Here is a 13,886-nt window from a genome sequence, read left to right as displayed (position 1 = left end):
CAACAATCCCGAGGGCCGTTGATGTTCTGCATTGACTTTGGAACATGTAAGTTACTTACCCACATAGGTCGTAATCTCAGCCTTCATGTTTGGCCACCAACAAAGGGTCTTTAGGTCCATATACATCTTCTCTGCTCTAGGATGAAAGGAATATCTAGTCTTATGGGCTTCATTTAGAACTAGTTCCTTGACCTCCCCATATTTCGGAACCTATACTCGGTTCATGAAATATCTTGTTCCATCATCCTTAATTTTGAGTTGTCTTTCCATCCCTCTGAGGACTTCTTCTTTAACATTTCCTTCTGTTAAAGCCTCGAGTAGAGCACTCCTAATCTGCGAGATTAGATTTGACTGGATAGTCATCATAAGTGCTTTGACTCTACGGGGTTTAAAGCGTCAGCTACATCGTTAGCCTTTCCTGGTTGGTAATGAATCTCACAATCATAGTCATTAAGCAATACTAACCATATTTTTCATCTCATGTTGATCTCTTTCTGATCGAAGATGTGTTGTAGTCTCTTATGATCCGGGTATACTACACACTTTGTTTCGTAAAGTTAATGGCTCCAATTCTTCAGGGCAAAAACTACCACTTCCAACTCTAGGTCGTGAGTGGTGTAGTTGTTCTCATGCACCTTAAGTTATCTTGAGGCATATGCTATGACCTTCTCCCTTTGTATCAACACACATCCTAATCCATGATGTGAAGCATCGCAATATACTACGCCTTCGTTTCCATATAAGGGTTTTGACTTATAGTTCATAAAATCTTTACATGAACAGACTCTAATTGGACCTCAATTATCTCTCTGTGAGCTCTTGTCTCCGTTATCTCCTTATCCTAAATTCCTAGGGAAAGTTTAAAGTTTTGCGTGTAATTCAATATTTAATTGACTTTGATTTAATCACCACAACGCCATCTTAACGTTGATTCCATCCGTAACAACTTAAATTAAATGTAAATTTAAAAAAAAAAATTGAAAAAAATATGTATATGAACGGGTGCTTCTTTTTAACAAAACTTTAAAAAAAATATAAACACAACAAAGCCATCATACTTGGCTTTTACTAAACCAAGTTCTTAATTAAATACTGTAAATCGTTATATATTTTTTATTTGAACAAAAATGGAAGTCCTTTTTTTCAATAAAAGAAAGTGATCGAATACTTTCTTTGCTAAATACATGATTTTTCATCATCTATTGTCTATGTTCCAAATTCTATAGAACTTTTATCTTTTTTGAAAAAAACAAAAATTAAGTTCTCAATAATTACAAGTCATTCACAACATTCACTTTATTCTTTAGAATTTCATTACGTCGCCTTTGCTTGAATAATAGTCTTGGATATATTCTTGACTATAATTTTTAAAAATTTACATTAAGTCAAACATTACATTTATTTCATTAAAAAGTAGAGATCAATCACCCCATTATCATAAGCAAATCAAACTAAAAAGATAATGAACCCTTTGACTGATACAAATGTGAAAATTGAGATATTATACTTGAAAGTAAATGTTATCTATCACAGGGACTGTAGTCGTTCATAATCAAACTTCAGGGGCTAATTTGCCTTCTTCCGTAAGTTACAAGATAGAAAGAGCGACTTTTTAGTAACCATATTTTTGTTTTGAGGTGGGTAATTAAATTCTTGTGTGTGATTGTGATATATATTTCTATGAAGGAGTTAGAGAGAGAAAAGCGTGTGCGTGTGTGTGTGAGAGAGAGAGAGAGATGATAGAGAGATGGACACTGAGAAACCGGAATAAGAGGCAAGCGGAGGTCGAACGTGATGGTCAATTTCCCTCAACACACCTACATGGCAGTTGAGAATCGACCGAAGACCTTTGCTTTCTTTCTTCTTCGTAATCTTTTCTCACTTTCCAGATCTTGCAGCTGATTTTTCGAGCTGGGTTTAACTTCCTTGAAAGATTTTATTCATACGTAGTTGCAGAGATTTAGAGAGAGAATAAGAACAGCAATACCCTCGTTCTCGTTCTCGTTCTCCCTCTTTTCTTTTTCAGTCATGAGATCATCTCTTCGTATTTCGTTTTCTTGATTCATCGATCGTCGATCGTAGTTTTTTTTCCTCTCGTTCTGGATTAGGGTTTTATTCAGTTATCGTTGGATCTCTATCACTTCACAGCTCGTGAGTGTTTGTTTGTTTGTTCTCGATTGATCGATATAAATGGAGAAAATCATTGGGGATGAAGATCGTATAGAAGAGAGGATGATCGGATCGCCTTCTAGCGACGGAAAGATGGTGATAAAACTCAAGATTCCGAAGCTCGCGGCGGCGACAGAAGGTGAGAAATCGTCGGAGGAGGATGTGATCGGAAGCTTCTCGACGTCGAGCTCGAGAATAGCGAAAGAAGGTGAAACGATGAATCAAGGAAAAAGGGTTTGTCCTGAATGTAAAAAAGAGTTCAGCTCGGGGAAAGCATTGGGAGGTCACATGAGGGTTCATGTTCAAGCCGCTAACAAGAACACTTTTCTAAAACACTCATCCAAAACAACTAAGTTTAACAAAGATGCTTATCATGATTTCAACAATGGCGATGAGAATCTGAAGAAACAACATCAACAGCAACAAGAAGAAAGAAAACCCTATTATGCGAGCTGCGTGAATGATGAGGGTAAACCCACATGTTCTCTATGTGGAAAAATCTTCCCATCCATGAAATCACTGTTTGGTCATATGAGGTGTCACCCCGAACGACTATGGCGAGGCATTCTACCACCTCCCAACACCCCAACCCCAACCGCCGTCGCACCCCGCCGTAACCTAGTTAGAAATAAACCAAGCTATTTTGCTTCTTCCACTTCTTCTTCGTCTTTATCTGAGAATTATGTGAACGAAGAAGGCAGCAACGTCGTTGATGACGGTGGCGCCGGCGGCGATCAGGTGGTTGATTTGACAAAGTTTTTACGGGGATGGTCGGTGACTGAACGGAGAGGCCGTAGGGCGTTGAAAGCAGCTGATGACGATGAGGTTTTACTGGAAGCGGTGGAGGATCTCATGAGCTTAGCTCATGCCGATCCATCTCCGGCGGAATCCGATGTTACTCAGAGGCAGTTAGGAGTGGCGCCGGTGGTGGTGCTTGAGCGTTCCAACAGTAATTCTCTAACAAATAAAGATCATCATAAAATCGACGAAAAATCTCCTTCTATTCATCTTCCGGTGTCGACAGGGAAAGGAAAAGCAGCTATGGTGGAAGAAATCGAACCGGTGAAAATGGAGTTTGATGGTATGATCAAGAATTTTTCTGACAACGAATCCGATTGTAGAAACACCCAACATTTACTGATTAATTACAAATACAAGAATCCATTCAGTAATCCTTCTTACAACAGTCCTACCAAGATAAAGAAGAGGAAGAAGATGAAGCTGATGATGGAATTGGAACAGCTCCCCATCGTCGCCGGTGACCCAACTCTTCCACCACCTCTCCTGCTTCCATTGTCATTGTCAATACCGGAACATCATGAGAGTAAATACAAATGCACCACCTGCCATAAATGTTTCGCAACTCATCAAGCACTTGGTGGGCATAGATCAAGTCACAACAAGACGAAGCTCACATCAACAACCGATCATCATCATCATCATCAGACTGAACCAGAGGATTACGAGAGCTCTCTAATGAATCTATCCGGTGAACATGTGGAGAAAGAAGTCGAATTTGCTGCTGATGCCATGGTGACTCTGGGGAGCAATGGTATACTTCATCAATGTAAAATCTGCGACAAGATTTTTCCAACAGGACAAGCACTTGGTGGGCATAAGAGGTGCCACTGGACTGGAACCATCGAAGCACAAGCAGCTCCGTCGAGCCAAATCACCTCCACCGGAGAAGCAGCTAGTAGCGGCCGCCGGAAAGGTCTTGACATTGATCTGAATGAGTTTCCTCCGGCTACAATGATGGAAGATGAAGCTGGAAATGTAAATGGAAATGGGTATGCTTCTTCATCATACAACTCAAACATGGGTTAGTTTTTTTTTTTTTTTTTTTTTTTTTTTAATTTTTGATTTTATCACCTTTTCATTAGAATTAGTAGTAGTAGTAGATGATTTCCCAAACGGATTTTCTTTTCTTTTCCTGAAAAAATGATCACTTTTTGGGAAGTGTTATTAGATATGGCTGGTGTTATGTGTTTGAATTTTATTGGTGATGATGACATGCAAGAGTGTTTAGCATGGGATTAAAGGAAAGTTCCAAAATACCCTTTTTTTGTTGGTTTCTTTTGGATGATGATGATGATGTCATAATGTAAGCAAGGTTGCATATGTACTAGGAATATATTGGACTTCAAATGGGATTAATCAAATCAATCAATCACTAGCTTTCTGAGTTTTCTGTGTTTTTGATCTTAATTTACTGCAAAGATTTTGTGGTGTTCAAGGTTACAATTTAAAAATGAAAAAAAAAGGATTTTTGTTTTTTTATATTTTGATAAGAATAAACAAAGGGTAATATTGGGCTTGGATTTTTGTGAAAAAGAATGTTGTTAAAAGGTAGATAATAAATAATTGGTGGATGTAAGTAGAAAATATAGTTGGAGGTTGTGAAATAACCAACCCAAAAGGTGGAAAGTGGGGTAGTGGAAGGAAGACTTGGACTAGGAAAATGTCAAAGAAAGAAGCCAATCTTATGGGGATGAGTAAATTACAAGAATACCCTCGTATTATATATTTGTCATATTTCTTGCAAGAATCAATAAAAGTTTTCCAAGTCACAAGTCATAACTTTGAGAATATCAAGAGTTGAATGGCATGCCTTTATTCAATGTTTTGAATGAATTATGTCATGAGCAAATTGGCAACTATTTTTATCAATTTTTTTACGTAAAATAATATTGCGTCTTTGCATATATGATGTGTGAATGACCGTTTTAGCCATGTATTTCCAAATATCACCAATCTTGAAGTAAAAACATCAGTTTTATTACGGGTGGTAATTTTTGATACGACATGCAAATAAACAAGTTTGGGTTGTCTGAAATGGGATCGGTTCATTGCCAGGTTGTAACTTGTATAATAAACAGGTCATGTTCAGATTGGTAGGCGGTTCATGCAGGACTCGCAAATCCTTTTAATTATATTAGGTTAAAAAAACATATATTTCATTTTTGAAATATGCAATGCCTAAATCTATGTAGCCCTAAAAAGCAAATCACTTTAACACACTTATCCACAAATTTTGAACTCTTAGCCTCGTCCTTTTTCACGTTTTGAATTTGCAATGCCCTAAATCCTAATCATTTCCATATGTCACGACTCCATGTTGCTTAATCGACTATTGTTTAATTAAAGATCTTCTACCCTTAACTTTTTCTTATGAAATTGATTTTAAAAAAACAGTTTAAATATATTAAAAATTAATGAAGATGATGTATATATGCTTTATACGGTGATCACCTGCAAACAATATTATGACCTACAAATAGGGGTGTAACTGCATCAAACTAGCTTGTGAGATATTCAAAACCAACTCGAAAAATACTCGAAATCAATTCGGTTCAAGTCGAGTCGAGCTCTTGAATATTGAAATATGCAAATCATGAAGCTTGGGAGCTTAATCGAGCTTAATTACATTTATATTTTTACCCTTTATTTTATTCAGATTTTATATGATCGGCTGAGTCGAGTCAAGCTCATGAGTTAGGTGTATTTCTATTTCAACTTAATGTAATTTTATCTTTTTAATAATTAGTCAAGTCGAGTTGAGCCAAGTTCGAAAGTGTCGATTACTTTATTGAGCTACAGCCCGAGTTTGAAATTGAGGCACGGGTTAGTTTTGAACCCGAGTATTTTAGTGGAGTCGAGTTTCGAACTTGATAGCATTCAACTCGATTCAGCTCAATTACACCCTACCTACAAACCCGTTGATACTTGTGAATTCGAATAACAAGGTTATGACCCACAAACACATAAATTGAGCGATTTAAATGGTTTGTGTCCGTGTTTGGCTTATATGGATTAGTGTTGAACCATATGATATTTTAATTACTTGGGTCCCGTTCAGGTTATGTTTTCAGCAAATCTGAACACGGTACAATTTACACTCCTAATTTTTTTTTATTAACGTTCACGTAATTACTTATATATGTATAAAAACTGGATTCTTGTTTGGCAAGAATCTTAGGTAACCTGTTTTTAATTTTTTAAAATAGGATGACATGGGGATTACAAAAGTCTACATACAACTTCCATAAAACTAAAAAGCATGCCCATTAAGAATTCGAAGATGTTTTCGATATATTCCAATTCCACATAATTAACCACTTGTAAATAATAGTAATAAAAAAAAATACCACTGATAAAAGTCGGTACATGATAATAGGTCCATAAACGGACTTCAATATATAAGAATACTTTCCAAAAGTATCCATTTTTTTATTTCAAAATTTTCAAAAAAAAATACGAATAAAACCGAGGATGTCAAATCAAAGATCATTTTGTACACTTTCGTGGGGTGATAACTGGAACATTAAGCAACATGATATGTCACAAAGGTTACATCGCAAATGTGTGTGTATTGAATGTGGATTGCATTGGATATGCACTATATCAATCTTGATAAATTGGCGTGTGTCTTTAAAATTCATTTTTTTATTTAAAACATCATTTGAAATATCATGTTTATTAGTATAGTCAACTTCAGTCCAGTTTAGTCAAAATCCCATAAATCAAATCAAAATCAAATCTTCCAACCTTTTATCACATTGAACAGATGATCCTAAAAGTCTTCATAATTATAGTATAATCAACTATTTACTAAAATACAAAAAATAAAACAGAATTTGATCCAAATTAACACCTTTCAAGAATGGCATAATTAGCTATTACTTCATATAACCATAATTTTAATTAATTACACAAGATTCAAATCGACAACCTCCTTACAATAACCCAAAAACGAAACACAAATATTACAGAGGGCTACATACTTACTTATTAATTATATGAGTGAATTAAGTGGGAACAAGCTCCACTTTTTGGGAAGAAATTTCAATGTAAAATGTCACAAACAATAGTATCAATTGGATTAAGAGACATGAACTTAATCTACACACCCTATTTTTCAATTTCTTTACATCTTCTTCTGTTTCCTGTTTCTTCAACACCTTCTTATTTTCCAGTTTCTTTACATCATCTTCAGCTTTTTGTTGTAAATTATGTTTCATTTCATGCATCAAGCTTTTAGTTGTTGTAGTTATTGCTACAATTTCCACCTCAGCTTGGATATTTTCCTTCAAAAGCTCATCAAGTTCAGTTTTAGTGTCTGCTGATGTTATGGCAGATTCAAGTTCTGAAATTGTGGCATCTTTGAGCTCAAGAATATTACGAATCGAGTCATCAAAAGTCAATGGCTCTGACTCATCTTTCCCTATATCTTTCCATTTTTGCACTTCTGCAAATTATTTAAAAGAAAATGAATAATAGTTTATCAAGAATGAATAAAGTAGGAAACTTTGGTGTATACCTATTTCAAGTTCTTCAACTGAAGAATCGAAACTTGTGATGGATTCCACAAGGGCATCTTGGTCAAATCCCACCTCAGGTTTCTCAATCTTTTCTTCCTTCACCTCCCATGAATCCTTAGCTTCTTCTGCATCTTCTTGTTTGACATCTTCAGATTCAGCTTCATTGTTTACAAGTTCATCATCATCATTTTTTGTAGAATTCCCACTCTGTTTACTTTTGGTTGCTACAGAGTTAGTAGTCCCCTGCACAAAGAGAAAGTTGCCCATATTGGAATCTGAATTTTCCTTCTCGATATTGAATCCCCTAAGCTTCTTGATGGATCCAGTTTGATGATTGCTTTTCTGATCTCCAGAATGAACTGAAATGGCTGAATTTCCCCCATTTGAATTACTTATTTTAGGCCTTGTTCTTGGAGCATATGAGGACCTGATACTTTGGTCCTCACTGTTTTCAGAATCTGCCCTAGTTGCAAGAACAGAATGATCACCCAATCCAGAATCACCGTGATGGAGTTTAGAATTACCATTAACATTCACCATAGAATCCCTAACTAGTGAATCACCCAAATCCCCATTATTTCTACTATCTATTTTACTACCTGGAGTTTTAACAAGTTCCCTAGGCATCCTCCGCCATTTTCTCAATCCACGCTTATTTACAGATGTGGACGACGATCGATTGGACGAATCATTAACATCTTCAACGTGACACACACCATTACTTTTTAATTTAATTTCACTTTCACCGACATTTCCCAATTCTTCAGGGGATATCGACTCGTTATCATCCATTGGTTTTAGCAAAGAACACTTGCTTAATTTTAACAATTGTATATAAATGATAGATACAACAAAAGCGATCCAAAAGTAACGACCGATAGTTAACAACAACCGTTTCCGGCTATAGCAAAACGAATCGGCGAAATTAAATCTCAAATTTCCAATTAGGTATTGGTTGAATTCAAGTAAATGCCAATTGCTTAATCTTTCACTTCCAAAAAGACGTCGACTCAAAAAATTGGAGAAATTAAATAAGTGAAGATAAAGTGTGAATTAAATGTGGAAGACTTCAACATACCTTAGTTTCCATAATGAATGAATGAAGAAAGCTTTAAATTGGAGAAAGTAATGCTGATTGAGCAAATTGGAAGAACTGGAACCCTAAATTGCGAGTGGATATGGAATTTGTAGCCATGAAATTTCTAGGATGATCAAGAGAATGAATCAGTCATTATTATTATTGTAGAATAAATAAAAGGTATTGGAACGAGAGTGGGCACAGCTAATGTAGCCGGTGGGCCAACGTACAGATATAACGGTCACGCTGGAAGTCACGTGACATGGGGTCTGTTTATTCCAATCTCACTATATATATACTTGTACTTCGTGCTTGTGTAGTCATACCATGTTTCTTATTATTATTTAAAAAAAAAAAAAAAAAAAAAAAATCATATTTCATGTATTTATCCATATAGGAAGAAAATATGTAATTTGGGTTTAGTGGCAAATATAATCTTCTAAATTATAAGTGTTTGTTTGGATAGATTGGTTTGTTCACATCCGATCAAATAAATTCAAATAGATTTTGATTTTTAAAAAATAGATCTGAATAATTCAAATTAAATTCAAAACCGATTCGATCCAAAAAAACTACAATTCGATTGGATTGGTTTTTACAATTCGATTTTTAAGAGGGGTGACATTTTAAGATATATTACTTAGATGTTAGCCAACTCTATAAAAGTAACTAAAAAACCATTTAGTTATGAATTATGATTTATAAAAGTAACTAAAAAACTATTAAGAAAAAATGATTATAGTTTTAATATTTCAATGACAAGAAACTTTTGATAATAAATACATATTAAGGTATTATATTGGATGAAAATTTATAATACTTAAAAAATAATTTAGTAATTTTATAGATATTAACGATATAGATTAAAACTAAATAATAAGTTGTTATTCGGTTTTTTTGGATTATTCGGTGTTTATTTATAAACCAAAACCAATCTGAAATCCAAAATAATAATTCGGTTTAATTAAAAATCAATCCAAAATCCGAATATTTAAACCAAATAGTTCAATCTAAATTGTCTGATTTGATAATTCGGTTATAACCAAATAGTAAACAATCTTATTCTAAACAATTGCTATACATATGTTTCAAATTGAATTTGACCCTTTAATTTTAAAGATGGAGGACAATATTTGATATTATTTGGTTAAAGGTTATTGGTTAAAAAAGTTAAAGTATTCGAAGCCATAAGAAAATAACGTTAAATTTTTATTTATTATAGGGTTAGCAGTTTAACTTGTTTTCTGTTAGTGATATAAAATTGTTTTAATTTTAAAAAATAAATAAATAGTATAGTGATGAATAAATGACCTTTATGTAAATACTATGTTAATTTGTTGTAAAGTGAAGGGTCCCTACGTGAAACAATATGCTAATGTCGATGCCCTTTTAAGCTTAAAATCGAGAAACACATTTTCTATCACATTATATGCTTACTGCATCAAACATGTGTCTTTTATCAAATCTAAGTTTTCATACAATTCACATGTTCTTAGCTTCCTTAGGCAATAAGTAGAAATGTGTCGCACACTACAATTTAATGCAATGGAATATAACAAAAAAAAGACCTTAAATTGGAATTTAAGGTACCAAACGCATCCCAAATACATATATAAATAATAATCGGGTGTTGCTAAATCCTTTATGCAACAATGACCTTATGTATACAAAATTCAACACCAACATCTATGAATCAAGCTAACACCAGACTGAATCTTCTAAGGCAAGAAACTTTGTATCTTCAATATTCAACCGATCAAATTCTTACAAGATAAAGGTTAGTAGATAGAACAAATACAGTCCATTCCCAAAACCATGTCCAAATACGATGAATCCCAAAAATAAGTAATGATGATATAAACCATTAGAATATAATACAACCATTTTCTTTCGATATTCCAACATACATAAGTAATGTAGTGATGCCCATTCCAACAACTCAGGTTGGCTAATACAGGGTTTTGAGAAAATGATATCAAGAGTGTATTTAGGTAATGTAAGAAAAGTAATTCACAAGATGCCATTTTTTACTTATAACCCCTTTGTTTAATGTTTATAAAAAAAGTTTATGTGTGTGTGTGTCTGCTGTACGTGTGTGGGTGTGATGTCTCATGTGTGTGTATGTCCTTTGCCTTCAATTATATCTCAATTCACCAAAAATTATATGTGCTCTACCAATTTCCATAATTCCATGTTTTGTAGAAAGAAAAAATCGTTAAATGTGGAATATTGAGATAGGAAAGTATGTTGCAAAGTCGTATTTTTTGCACCAAAGTGAAATACTAAGGGCTATTTGGTAGTTTTTTAATTTTTATACAAAAAAGTAAGTTAGATGTATAATTTTATAGTCTCTTAATTCTGTTTTTTATTTTTTTTTCAGCAGCTTATTTTATCCAGCATAGTTAGGGATGCAAACAAGTCAAGCTACTTGTGAGCTACTTGGGATCGGATCGCTAAAAGCTCGACTCGAAACCGATTTTAGACAGCCCGAGCCGAGCTCGAGCTTAATATTAAGTTCGTTTATTAAACGAGTTTGAGCTCGAGCCTATGTCACTAAGCTCGATTAGGCCCGCGAGCCTAAACGAGCCTTTATATAATATAATTTCTTATTTTTTTGTATATTAAAATAAAAACATATTTGTGGATTAGGAATTTAAGGCATTAGTAAACGAGTTTCTTAACGAGCTCGAGCCGAGCTTAAGCTTATTTAGGCAAGTCGGAGAAAAAACGAGTCGAGCCCGAGCCCGAGTCGAGCTTCTATAATTGTTTACGAGCTCAAACCGAGTTCAGTACAAAAAGCTCGAATCAAGCCGAGCTCGAGCTCGAGCCACTTAGAACTTAAACGAGCCCGAGCCAAGTCTGGCCAGGCTCGGGCTCGACTCGGCTCGTTTAAACCCCTAGGCATAGTAGTGTATCTTAATTTTTAAATGGGAGCCTTTTTTTCTTTCCAAAAATGTCCTAATCTTTTTTACCTCTTATCATTCTATTCACGTATACAACTCCCCATTCACCATCTTCTCTCAACGTACACACCCTCCACCTCCACCATCTGATCTCTTGTATGGTCACTACCGATGGTCGTCTTCACCTCTAGCTCTATCAAAACTCGGCGACAAGAGCCATTAAGTAAGGTTTTTTCTTGAATTGATTTTTTGAAATCGATTTTGTGTTATGATTTGGGACGACATTTCCTTGAAGAAACCAATGCTATAACGTCTCAAATTTTCAACCAAATTTAAAATCTTCTAAGTATGAATTAAACAACAAAAAAAACATCTTTTAAAAGAAACATGAGTATTCATTTTATTCAAACATCATAAAACAAACATAGAAGTTAATGAAATTAGTACAGTCCCTTCGCGTCCATTCCTTTCTCACCAAACAACGTGAAAAACATTTAAATATAACGAGTACACACAAAGTTTAGCCAATTCCCAAGTATACAGCAAACCTCATCACACATATAATGCATACCAACGGTGAGCTCATAACCAATGCCTCAATGGGGTTGTAGGCTCACAACCGTCATCTTATTTGACTTGCAGGCTCCTAGCTATCATTCCATTTGGGACAGTAGGTGCACAACCAACACCTCAATGGCCATATAGGTGCACAACCATCTTCTCATCTAACATGTAGGCTCCCAAACATCATCTCCTAACACTTTCCAATTACCAGAACAAAAGATTACTCTAGTTTAATAAAACATTCGTACACTAACAGTACACAAACATCCTACCATACAAAGGACATATGTAACATCCAGTTTCGAGATATTTCTGATGTCGAGGTAGTGGACTGTAGTGTGATCGAATAAACGTCTTGGGCTTCAAGGAAATAGATTTTAGACCCTATTAGATGTTGATAATGTTGGTTAAGTGACTTAATCCCTTGAATTATGATTTGGAGCCAAAGGGTAAAATGGGAAAAGTGTTATTTCCATCTTCTTTCATGAATTAATGAATTTAGTTCGGTATGTTTTCAATCAAAAGTAATTAGATAGAATTGTGGGGATTTTCAATACCTTGGCATGCATATAAAGATCACTAAAACGAAGTTTAAATGAGGAAGTTATGGTTGCTTAAAGTTGGAATGAATTTGGGGGAAAACTCGTCACCATAGCTTGACGAGGAGTTCACTACGTAGTCGTGAGTTTTGCAGCCCAAGCCCATTAAATTAGGGTTTTCTTTTTTATTGAAAGACGTCAACCCCTTGTTAAAGGTCATTTGCAGCCTCCATTGCATCAAGAACCTCTCTTTCTAGCAACCCTAGCCTCCCTTCATAGATTAAGATCCTCATCTTTCCTCTCATCCATTTTTAATGGTGTTTTTATGGTTTTTGAGTGTGTTGTTCTTCAAAGACTTGGTTTTGAAGCTTGGCAACGGTGGATATCAGCCTTCATCTACCTTCTGGATCATTGTGAGTTGCAAAGATCCTTGTTTTATTGTGTTTCATCATTAGATCTACGAGTATTTTTTGTTTTGGTCCATTTTAATGAGTTTTGGTCCCTTTGTGACTTGTTCCATGGATTTTGAAGAACTCAATGAGCTTTGGTTCACATTTAAAGTTCAGATCTAGTGATTTGGTGGATTAAAGAGTGTGCAAGAACTCTCTTTACTCCATACAGAAAGAAAATTGGGTTTTTGGTTATTTCTCAACTTAGGGTTTTAGATCTTGGAATTTTGTGGCATTATTATGGATAAAGTTGGAAACTTTATCCATTTAATCATCATGTTGATTCAGATCTGATAGTTGGAGGCTTGGACTTAATGGAATGAGTCGAGAAAGATGCATTCTTGGATACTTTGAGACTTAAAGTCTAGATCTTGGTTGTTTGAACCATGGGAATGGATAAAGTTGGAAAATTTATCCATTAAGTCACTTAGAAGAATTAGATATGAGATTTGTGGCTTTGGACTTAAAGGATTAAGTCCTTAATGGAAAAGGATGTTAGGTCGAGAAACCGTGGTGCGGCGGGTCACTGGCCATGGCATGGTGGACAAGAGGTCTTACGTCTATTTTGTCGTATCCTGGACACAACGTGGCCAAAGGTTTGCCACGGCGTAATGGGCCTTTGACCGTTGAAAGTTGACTTTTTGACCAGTTTTACTTTTAGTCAAACCTTGTTAGAATTGAGTTTTCAGTTAAGGACTGGTCTCGGTTTGGCATTAGGTAGATTGCATTAGTTGTTATGTTTCTAAGGTTGTTGTTAAGATTTTGTCGTTTAGGTCAGGTGAGTTTTTCTCACTATACTGATACTACAGTATGAATCATTTGTATGTTAGGATGTTGATATGATGTAATGGTATGTTAGCCAA

General features: G+C 35.0%; 2 protein-coding genes and 1 long non-coding RNA gene across 3 annotated transcripts; 2 read left to right on the top strand and 1 right to left on the bottom strand.

Annotated features, from left to right (window-relative positions):
* The first annotated feature begins 1,651 nt into the window (after window positions 1-1,651).
* LOC111897994 (uncharacterized) lies at window positions 1,652-4,332 on the top strand. Its single transcript, XM_023893946.3, has one exon. It carries the CDS (start codon window positions 2,191-2,193, stop codon window positions 3,994-3,996), a length of 1,806 nt encoding a protein of 601 aa, XP_023749714.1. The 5' UTR covers window positions 1,652-2,190; the 3' UTR covers window positions 3,997-4,332.
* Window positions 4,333-6,833: 2,501 nt separating this feature from the next.
* Window positions 6,834-8,728, bottom strand: LOC111897982 (WPP domain-interacting protein 2). The gene is made up of 2 exons (XM_023893931.3): window positions 7,490-8,728; window positions 6,834-7,417 (listed from the first exon to the last, which is right to left on the bottom strand). The coding sequence occupies exons 1-2, from the start codon at window positions 8,280-8,282 to the stop codon at window positions 6,978-6,980; spliced, it is 1,233 nt and encodes a 410-aa protein (XP_023749699.1). The 5' UTR covers window positions 8,283-8,728; the 3' UTR covers window positions 6,834-6,977.
* Window positions 8,729-10,153: 1,425 nt separating this feature from the next.
* LOC122195909 (uncharacterized) lies at window positions 10,154-11,843 on the top strand. The gene is made up of 2 exons (XR_006186969.2): window positions 10,154-10,345; window positions 10,949-11,843. It is a non-coding gene; the product is annotated as an uncharacterized LOC122195909 (long non-coding RNA).
* Window positions 11,844-13,886: the final 2,043 nt, after the last annotated feature.

The sequence above is a fragment of the Lactuca sativa genome, chromosome 9 (genome assembly GCF_002870075.4).
Source record: "Lactuca sativa cultivar Salinas chromosome 9, Lsat_Salinas_v11, whole genome shotgun sequence".
Classification (NCBI taxonomy): domain Eukaryota; kingdom Viridiplantae; phylum Streptophyta; class Magnoliopsida; order Asterales; family Asteraceae; genus Lactuca; species Lactuca sativa.
Note: the sequence above shows the minus strand (reverse complement) of the source record. Positions and strands in the feature narration are given on the sequence as shown.

Excerpts from the sequence above, each read along its gene's own strand:
- LOC111897994 (XM_023893946.3), top strand. The coding sequence starts at position 2,191 with ATGGAGAAAATCATTGGGGATGAAGATCGTATAGAAGAGAGGATGATC.
- LOC111897982 (XM_023893931.3), bottom strand. The coding sequence starts at position 8,282 with ATGGATGATAACGAGTCGATATCCCCTGAAGAATTGGGAAATGTCGGT. Across the intron at positions 7,418-7,489 it reads AGTTGAAGAACTTGAAATAG|AAGTGCAAAAATGGAAAGAT; the intron begins GTATACACCAAA and ends AATAATTTGCAG.